This window comes from Protomyctophum parallelum (genome assembly GCF_964188405.1).
Source record: "Protomyctophum parallelum genome assembly, chromosome: 14".
Lineage (NCBI taxonomy): Eukaryota > Metazoa > Chordata > Actinopteri > Myctophiformes > Myctophidae > Protomyctophum > Protomyctophum parallelum.
In genome coordinates this window covers 11,382,309-11,392,926 of record NC_139709.1, presented here as the reverse complement: position 1 = coordinate 11,392,926, position 10,618 = coordinate 11,382,309, and the positions used below count along the sequence as shown (strand labels likewise).

The window sequence follows — 10,618 nt, the reverse complement described above, 5'->3', positions numbered from 1 at the left end:
AGCAATGGCCTCTAAAGTGGAAGTTCACTGGTTCAACATGTTCGTCAGCACTTGGGAAAATCTAGGCAGGAGGAAGTTGATGACAAACACTCTCCCCTCCCCTCCCCTCCCCTCCCCTCCCCTCCCCTCCCCTGTCTCAACAAGTCAAGAGCCCCTGAAGCAACGCACTGAACCCCTAACTGTTCTGTTCCACTGGAGCAATTAACCGCTTGATTGTAATCTTACAACACGTACACACACACAAACACACGGGTCGCAAAGAACCGGGTTCACGACTGGGTCATGATCTGCATGTCATGGCAGACTCCTCGTTGTCTCTTATCCACTAGTGTAGCATCAAATAAAGCAGAAACAGTCTCTTATCCACTATCTAATAAAGCAGAAACAGTCTCTTATCCACTATCTAATAAAGCAGAAACAGTCTCTTATCCACTATCTAATGAAGCAGAGACAGTCTCTTATCCACTATCTAATAAAGCAGAAACAGTCTCTTATCCACTATCTAATGAAGCAGAGACAGTCTCTTATCCACTATCTAATAAAGCAGAAACAGTCTCTTATCCACTATCTATAAGCATAAACAGTCTCTTATCCACTATCTAATAAAGCAGAAACAGTCGCAGAAACAGTCTCTTATCCACTATCTAATAAAGCAGAAACAGTCTCTTATCCACTATATAATAAAGCAGAAACAGTCTCTTATCCACTATCTAATGAAGCAGAAACAGTCTCTTATCCACTATCTAATAAACCACAGACAGTCTCTTATCCACTATCTAATGAAGCAGAAACAGTCTCTTATCCACTATCTAATGAAGCAGAAACAGTCTCTTATCCACTATCTAATGAAGCAGAAACAAACTACAAGGTAACTATAACTAAACTAAACTAAAGTTGTCAAATAAATGTAGTGGAGTAAAAGTACAATATTTGTCTCTGAAATGTAGTGGAGTAGAAGTAAATGTATAGAAAATTTAAAATACTCCAGCAAAGTAGAAGTACCTCAGAATTGTACTTAAGTACAGTACTTGAGTATATGTAGTACTTAGTTACTTTCCACCACAGCATATGTGTGTGTGTAAGTAAGCTACTGTCCCATGTGGAACCACCAACATATTTTCTAAATTATAGCATCCACGCACACAGGACACAGTAAGTACACACAGCACCACCATTACCCACAGACCCACATACATGTATGCAGGGGCACCGAACAGCCCCTTTATTGGTGCCAGAAGGAGAGAGGAGAGAGAGAGAGAGGAAAGATGAGATGGTGTCAGATCAAATAGGGGTGGATCAAGGAGATAAGGAATAGAAGAGGATCGCAAGCAGAATTGTGTGGACAGTATAGGGAGGAACAGACTGCAATGAGTCCGGTTATCAAGTGTCTTTTCCCTTATTCTAATATACCGGTAGCTTTGTTCTCACACAGTCACGCTTGTCTCCTTTGGGATTTATTGAATTAACACTCTGTCGACTATAGTGTTTTTTTCCCCCATTGTTGCAACACACTGACGAATGCTGGAAACGCTGTAGTGTTAGTTTGAAGTGGTGTTCATAATTTACTGTCTATTGTATGTCTTGCACTGCCAGCAATGTCCTGTTTGCCTACTTACACTATATCGCTTTAGGTTCAAGGGTCAATGTTCTTTAAGCTAAATAAAGCAAAGCAGGAAAAGAATAACACTTTAGCTGCGCAGTCAGTTAAAACATCATATTCACCAGTTGTGTCCTATAAAGTCCCTGTACCAATATGTCACTATCGCCTTGGATTAGCTGTCCCGTGTTAAAGAAGTACAAATTATGCCCATTAATTTGAAATCCAGCTATATCTATATATATACTTTGACCAATCTGTTCACCAGGTTGTGTTTGTTAGGCCTTAATATCTGTTTGTTGTTCTGAAAATGAGCGGGAGGAAGTCCTTCCTGTTTTGAATGCACTAAAAATAGCAGGGAAATGTGTGCATACGCCTATACGGTGTGCCTGCATGTGCATGGGTGTGTGCTGTGGTGTGTATGTATGTGCATGGGTGGGTGCTGTGGTGTGTATGTATGTGCATGGGTGGGTGCTGTGGTGTGTATGTATGTGCATGGGTGGGTGCTATGGTGTGTATGTATGTGCATGGGTGGGTGCTATGGTGTGTATGTATGTGCATGGGTGGGTGCTATGGTGTGTATGTATGTGCATGGGTGGGTGCTATGGTGTGTATGTATGTGCAGTGCATGGGTGGGTGCTATGGTGTGTATGTATGTGCATGGGTGGGTGCTGTGGTGTGTATGTATGTGCATGGGTGGGTGCTATGGTGTGTATGTACCGTATGTGCATGGGTGGGTGCTATGGTGTGTATGTATGTGCATGGGTGGGTGCTATGGTGTGTATGTATGTGCATGGGTGGGTGCTATGGTGTGTATGTATGTGCAGTGCATGGGTGGGTGCAATGGTGTGTATGTATGTGCATGGGTGGGTGCTATGGTGTGTATGTATGTTCATGGGTGGGTGCTATGGTGTGTATGTGCATGGGTGGGTGCTGTGGTGTGTATGATCTGTGGCACTGACGGGTTTGTGTGATGATGATGATGATGAGTCTGATGAGTTTACCAGTTAAGTGTGTATTAAGTCAGATATAGGTTTATCAGACTCATGTGTGTAGGCCTACTGTACGCTGCAGCGATGCAGTTCTGTCAATATTATGAGCGTGACATGTAACAGGACGGGGCTGCGTTAAAAGGCAATAATACAAACGTCTATGACATGCACAGGGTTACAGATTGAAGCCTTCTTTAGTTGTATTGTTTTCTCTCTTTGTCTTTGCCTTTCTTTCCCCTTCATCCTCCCCCTCTGCTCCAGGAAACGGGGACACAGTAAACTTCCAGCTTATGTTTGTCTCACTTCCAGGTGGAAGTAGGCTCAGTGTTTGTAGCCCATGCGTATAAGATGCTGGGAAAATGGACTTAGTGACCCGTCCCCCCCGCCCCTTCCCCTTCTCCCTTTGAGTTCACACCTCCTCACTCGAGTCCTACACCACCAACATGTCATAAATCTATTACACACACACACACGCACGCACACACACGCGAGCACGCGCACCCCCAACACACACAATGGGAGGCCGCACTGTTGCTCTGCTGACTCACACACACCTGCCCCAAGACGTGACGCAAGTCAGAAACGTACACCAGAAGGTTTCATTAGATGCCCTTTCAGAAAAGCATAAACGAGTGCATTCTCTGGATCAGTGGATACCAGTATAGTGACGTGACTGTGTGATTCAGAATCGTGGGGGGGGGGGGGGGGTGATATGGTTGATTGGGGAGAACACATAAGAGCACATTTCTAGATAAGTGTTTCCCAATCCCCGCCCACGTCAAAGTTAAATTCCAATGCTCATATCTCAACCATATACCACACCTACTAGGGTAAAACACAAGTATTATATGTGGCTATAGTCAAAGTTTAAATAAACAATTTGCCCAAAACTCAGGGTGTGCTGAAGATTGAGTGAAATTATATTGACACCACACAGTAAAATACCCAGTACTAAATGTAACTTGTGTAACTCTGAGGGTCTACAAATATAACCAAATGATCCCTTCCGGCAGTTAAATGAACACATGAGGATTGTAATGTGCATTATAAATTTGTGAGCCAACGGCGGAGCCGCGGAACAGAGATTAAAGACATTTAATCAACGCTTCTCATTTTCTTGTTACTCTTCACACCGTGTCCTCTAATGGAAAAAAACTGAACCTCAGACAGAACCTCGGTCGTAGTTAAATGTCCTTTCAGATCGCTATAATGGTATTTGATCCAGGTGTCAAATGTAGGCCTAGTGGTCGCTATACCACACTAGACTTGTTCCGATGCCATTTATTGGAAAAGCTACCTAAAAGTCTGGCATCTTTAGGCCCAGTGTTGTTTTTGGCAGCAAATTTCCATGTTAGTTTTAGCCATAGTCTCTTGAATAGTCTTAATTTAGTTTTAGTCACATTTTAGTCACCTGGAATGTTTTAGTGTTAGTCTAGATTTAGTCGACTAAATATCATACGATTAAATCTAGTTGATTTAGTCGACTAAAATTTATTTTGGCAGGCCTTGATGCCCGTAATGAGTGTTTTTACATGCTATTTTCAGCATGCAACCAAGTGTAAAATAACTTATACTGGATCTCTTGTCAACTAGTCCCTTCCTAACATTTTAGTCTAATGTTTATTTGTCAACGAAATTGTCAGTATATTAAGTCTTAGTTTTAGTCACCGCAGCTTAGTTTTCATTTTGTTTCCATTTTGTTTTTGTCAGTGAAAAAAGGTAGACGACAATCCTTTTTTTTAACGGAAACACATTTCACTGAGGAAGTGAGCAAGTCATTGCAAAAGAAGTAAACAAAGTGTAAGTGTTTTCCCTTTTTTTATTAAAAACATCTTCAACAATAGACAGCAACTGTATGGTGGGATGGGGAGGTGGTAGGGGTTAGCATCCTTGAAAATACAAAATATTTACATTATAAACTTGACTATGAGGGTGAAGACGAGTCATGAGCCAGCAGACTGTTTGTTCCTCACTCTCTCAGACACCTTGGGATACACATCTTTACACACGCACGCACGCACGCACGCACGCACGCACACACACACACACACACACACACACACACACACACACACACACACACACACACACACACACACACACACACACACACACACACACACACACACACACACACACACACACACACACACACACACACACACACACACACACACACACACACACACACACACACACACACACACACACACACACACACACACACACACACACACACACACACACACACACACACACACACACACACACACACACACACACACACACACACACACACACACACACACACACACACAGTTAGCTGGAGTGTAAACTGGAAGACTCTGACTCTGTGGTGGTGGACGCCCCGGCCCGTTTCCTGGGCAGAACCTTCAGGCTGGAGGCGCGGCTCAGCGCCAGCGCTCTGCGGGCGGAGGTTTTAAAGCCCGCTCCCAGGAAGGCGTACAGCAGCGGGTTCAGGCAGCAGTGGGCGTAGGCCATGGGCTCTGTCACGGCCAGCCACACCTCCAGCACCGACTCCAGGCCGCAGTGCCTGGGCAGCACCTCCAGGCGCATCAGGGCGTCCACGGAGATGCCCGCTCCGTAGGGGAGCCAGCACAGGAAGAAGCAGAGGACCAGGGCCACGGTGGTCCGGACGGCCCGGCGCTTCTGCCTCTGGCCGCCCAGAGGGCCCCGCGTCAGCCTGGAGACGATGACGCAGTAACACACCAGCATGACCAGCCCGGGGATCACCAGGCCCACCAGCACCAGCTGGAGATGGAACACCGCCACCCAGACAGGCCCGTTGGTCTCCGGGTAGAGGCGCTGGCACACGGTCGTCCCCTCCCCCGCCGTCTGGGTCCTGGCGAAGATCAGGTCGGGTACCGCCAGCAGACCGGCCGGCAGCCAGGCGCCTGGAGGGGGAGGGGCAGAGAAAAGAGATGTGAGATATGGTACAGAGTTCAATAACACATTGCTGAAGGATGCATCAATGGGGAAAGAGGAGGAAGAGACTGAGTGAGAGGAAGATGAGGAACTATGTGTTTTCAATTCAATTACATTTTATTAAAGTGCCAAATTGTCTCAAGCCACTACATATAGAGCAGAGTGTAGAGTAGGAGAGAGTAGCGACAAGCTTTGATCTCGCCGCAAAGCGGGTGACTATATGGGCTATAGTTCCAAACATTGGAACTATCCCACTGAGATTGAATGAGCACTTCCGCATTCCATTGTTCCAATGGGAGTCAACGCTAGTGTCGCCACTCTCTTACTAGATTACTCTGATATAGAGCAGAGACTCGACAGTGCCCCACCCAAGCAATTGCTGCGGCAGTGGCAACAAAAACACTCCTCCTTATGGAAGAAACATTAGGCAAACTCAGGCTTAGACCAGCTTGTGAGCCAGTAGCTGCCTCAGAGAGTGAGAGAGACACTGAGACAGACAGACACTCACCCACATAGACCAGCTTGTAGTAGCTGCCTCAGAGAGTGAGAGAGAGACACACACACACACACACACAGAGGCAGACACTCACCCACATAGACCAGCTTGTGGGCCAGTAGCTGCCTCAGAGAAAGAGAGACACACACACAGAGGCAGACACTCACCCACATAGACCAGCTTGTGGGCCAGTAGCTGCCTCAGAGAGACACACACACACACACACACACACACACACACACACACACACACACACACACACACACACACACACACACACACACACACACACACACAGAGAGGCAGACACTCACCCACATAGACCAGCTTGTGGGCCAGTAGCTGCCTCAGAGAGAGAGACACACACACACACACACACACACACAGAGGCTGACACTCACCCACATAGACCAGCTTGTGGGCCAGTAGCTGCCTCAGAGAGAGAGACACACACACACACACACACACACACAGAGGCTGACACTCACCCACATAGACCAGCTTGTGGGCCAGTAGATGCCTCAGAGAGAGACACACACACACACACTCACTCACACACACACACACACACACACACACACACACACACACACACACACACACACACACACACACACACACACACACACACACACACACACACACACACACACACACACACACACACACACACACACACACACACACAGAGGCTGACACTCACCCACATAGACCAGCTTGTGGGCCAGTAGCTGCCTCAGGGTGCTGGTCTTGGTTCCGGTGGCTCGTACCACGGCCAGGTATCGGTCCAGGCTGATGAAGGCCAGGATGAGCACGCTGCAGTACAGGTTGACCGTGTAGAGGACGTGCACGCACACGCACGTCACCGAGCCGAAGCTCCAGTCGGCCAGCGCCGCGTCCACGGCCCAGAACGGCAGCGCCAGCACAAACAGGAGGTCGGCGGCCGAGAGGTGCAGGCGGTACCGGTCGGTAAGGCTGCATTTGGACCTGTATATATATACACACACACACACACACACACAGTTTGTTACTCACAGCAGTAGCCTGAACACATGTATTTTTGCGTTGAACAAATTTGTTTAGAACACCGCGTCTCCTCTCCACTAGAGCTAAAGAGTGCTGGGTTGCGCCCCGAAAATGAAAATATTTTTGTCCAAAAGTGCGGCGCTCTTACGGGATTTCAGCCCCTGCCTCTGTAACACTCTCTGCACGTCCCTGAGCAGTCTGGCACAATAACACCTGAGGCCCATTTTACAAATGTCTTCTAAATCCTAACAGTTTTCTGAAAAACTTATGTTTCTATATCAGTGGTTCAGCTCAAACCTTTTCATGTCAAGCGTTAGGGTTAGTGTCAAAGTGTCCCGTTTGGCTGCCACCTGCTGGACGCAAATCCAACTTCAGACTGCCACGGTCTGTGGGGGCGATTTAGAGGTTGCGCACGCAGCACAGAAACGGATGTTGTGGGCATCCATCTTGTGCTAAATAAATAGCGTCAATGCTAGCGAGCTAAAATATAGCCATCCTTGCTCTAGAAAGCACCAATGTTTCCATCTAGACCACCGGATTATCAGCAAAGACCTCCGAACATCGCGCTAATTGACTAAACCACGGAGAGCTCCGTAGATTAGGAGTTATTCAGCTTTTAGTCTGCCTGTATAATGGGAGGTGGACGCCAGCGCGCATGCGCGATCTGGTCTAGGATCACTAAAGAAGGAAAGGCCGACCCAAAATAATAATGAAAAAATAGTCCATAATAAAGCTAATCTGACGGAGCATTCCGACACGAGCGGAAGGTTATTACAGTCCTTATGGCGGAGCATTCCGCCAAAAGTAGGGATTGTGTTAATTGAGCTGAAGAATCCTAACCCCTAATTGCTCCCGATGTGTAGGTTGGTGTGCCTTGCATGGTTTCCACCGCCATCGGTTCTGTGAATGGGTGAATGTAATGCACAATCTCTGTAAAGGTGTGTGAATAGGGGCGGCGGTGGCGGGGCGGCGGTGGCTCAGGGGTAGAGTGCCTGGATGGTAACCGTAAGGTTGCCAGTTCGAACCCGGGCTCCCCCAGAGTTACTGTCGAAGTGTCCTTGAGCAAGACACTGAACCCCTAATTGCTCCCGATGTGCTAGTTGGTGCCTTGCATGGTTTCCGCTGCCATCGGTGTATGAATGTGTGTGTGAATGGGTGAATGTAATGCACAATCTCTGTAAAGCGCCTTGGATAAAGGCGCTATATAAATGCACCATTTACCATTTACCATTTGAATGGGTGAATGTAATGCACAATCTTTGTAAAGGTGTGTAATGGGTGAATGTAATGCACAATCTTTGTAAAGGTGTGTGAATGGGTGAATGTAATGCACAATCTCTGTAAAGGTGTGTGAATGGGTGAATGTAATGCACAATCTTTGTAAAGGTGTGTAATGGGTGAATGTAATGCACAATCTTTGTAAAGGTGTGTAATGGGTGAATGTAATGCACAATCTTTGTAAAGGTGTGTGAATGGGTGAATGTAATGCACAATCTATGTAAAGCACCATGGATAAAGGCGCCATATAAATGCACCATTTCCCATGTCTCTCTCTGTACCGTCCTGTATAATGGTAAATGGTAAATGGTGCATTTATATAGCGCCTTTATCCAAGGCGCTTTACATAGATTGTGCATTACATTCACCCATTCATACACCGATTACGGCAGAAGCCATGCAAGGTACCAACCAGCACATCAGGAGCAATTTGGGGTTCAGTGTCTTGCCCATGAAGGACACTTCGACATGTAGACAGGAGGAGCCGGGATTCGAACTGCCGACCCATGGATCATTGGACGACCTGCTCTACCTCCTGAGCCACAGCCGCCACATAATAATCATCTTGTCCAACTCGCCATCAGTAGCCTGTATACCATCCATTTCTCAACATCACACACTAGAACTAGGTATAGGTTTACTGGTGGGAAAAAGAAAGTATAACAAATCCAGAAAACGACAGAACGGATCGAGTCAATCAAACAGCAGCAGATCCTGACCTGCGTTGGCAGCCCAGCACCATGACCACCAGGCCGTTGCCCGTGATGCCCAGGGTGAAGATGAGGGCGTAGACCACGGGCAGGAAGACCTGCTGCAGGTCTCGGGTCACCAGCTGCTCCGTCTCACACGGCTCGTCCAGGTCCAGGTACCCCGAGCCGGAGCCCGAGCCCGTGTCGTTGAACTCCTCTTCGAAATAGTAGTGCTGGAGGAGAGAGAAACATGATGGGGGGCAGATGTACTGTAAGTGAAGGTATAGCAAGTAGGCTGTATATACAGTGTTGATTTTGTCGACTAAAACTAAGACAAAAAAAATTCTAAATGGAAACTAAATGAAAACTAAGCAAGTATGATGACTAAAACTAGGACTAAATATACTGACAATTTCGTCAACAAATGAAAACTAGACTAAAATGTTAGGATTAAGGGACTAGTGGACAAGCATTCGACTACAAGTCATTTTACACTTGGTTGCAAGTTGAAAATAGCCGATCTACAAGATCGCAGCAAAAACAGTCATTACGACGGCATCAAGGCCCGCCAAAATACATTTTAGTCGACTAAACCAACTGTAGATTTAGTCGACTAAAACTAGACTAACACTAAAACATTCCCAGGTGACTAAAATGTGACTGAAACTAAATGAAAAGTGTACAAATTGGACCAGCAATCCATTTGCACACCTGTTTCAGGGTCCATTTGGTTCCAAATCCTCCCCATAGCTACATCGGTCATGTAGCTATATGGGGGACTCCCTCAAGGACCCCTGGGGGTCCCCGAACCCCACGCTGAGAACCAGTGTGGTAGTTGACGGACAGAGAGGAAAGGGACATCACAATGGGGTCCCGAGCACAATCGTGTGAATTGGCTCGGTTCTAATAAAGGATATGTTGATATGTCGGTCAGATATAACTATAGCCTATAAGTTACAAAATAAAATACATTTTAAATAATATACTTGTATACACTATATTATTTAATATCATAATATGCATACAGAAATAAGTTAAAATAATATTATGTAATGAAAATAAAACATCTAAACACTATCTATGTATCCGTCCATCTATCTATCTATCTACCTATCCCTCAGGCTATCTATCTACCTACCCCTCCATCTATTTTTCTATCTATCTATCTATCTATCTATCTATCTATCTATCTATCTATCTATCTATCTATCTATCTATCTAAATATGTGCTGCCATGCACTGTTTGTTAGTAACTGTTAAAATCCCTTGCACACCAATATCAGAATGACAACATGTCATTATATGCAAGCTCTTACCTCATAATAGGACATGATGGAGAGGTTCCCTCGTGCAGTAAATACAATATATCCCCCAGCTGAGGATTGAAATGAAAGATCTATCCGGCGGGGTCTTATAGACTCGGACACGCTCCTCCCCTAAACACTCAACACATCTGTGATCCTGCTGAAACCTTTTTCCTGTTTTCGAGGTGTCAGGTGCTGATAGTGGTTCTATCGCAGGATACTGAGCTCTGTGTGTGTGTGTGTGTGTGTGTGTGTGTGTGTGTGTGTGTGTGTGTGTGTGTGTGTGTGTG

The 10,618-nt window shown here is 46.2% G+C and overlaps 1 protein-coding gene across 2 annotated transcripts in view; it reads right to left on the bottom strand.

Annotated features, from left to right (window-relative positions):
- The window catches only part of LOC310870597 (C-X-C chemokine receptor type 4-like), a 277,312-nt gene extending 266,918 nt beyond the window's left edge, over positions 1-10,394 (bottom strand). Inside the window, exons 1-4 of one of the 2 annotated variants that reach the window (XM_083781849.1) lie at positions 10,341-10,394; positions 9,055-9,257; positions 6,735-7,018; positions 4,885-5,504 (exon numbers count right to left, since the gene is read on the bottom strand). In XM_083781849.1, coding sequence (XP_083637975.1) covers positions 4,909-5,504; positions 6,735-7,018; positions 9,055-9,257; positions 10,341-10,355 — 1,098 coding nt within the window. In that variant the 5' untranslated portion in view covers positions 10,356-10,394 and the 3' untranslated portion in view covers positions 4,885-4,908. Of the gene's footprint in view, positions 1-4,867; positions 5,505-6,734; positions 7,019-9,054; positions 9,258-10,340 lie in introns of those variants that run through there. The other variant, XM_083781848.1, reaches the window with a different exon arrangement.
- Between the last annotated feature and the right edge of the window lie 224 nt (positions 10,395-10,618).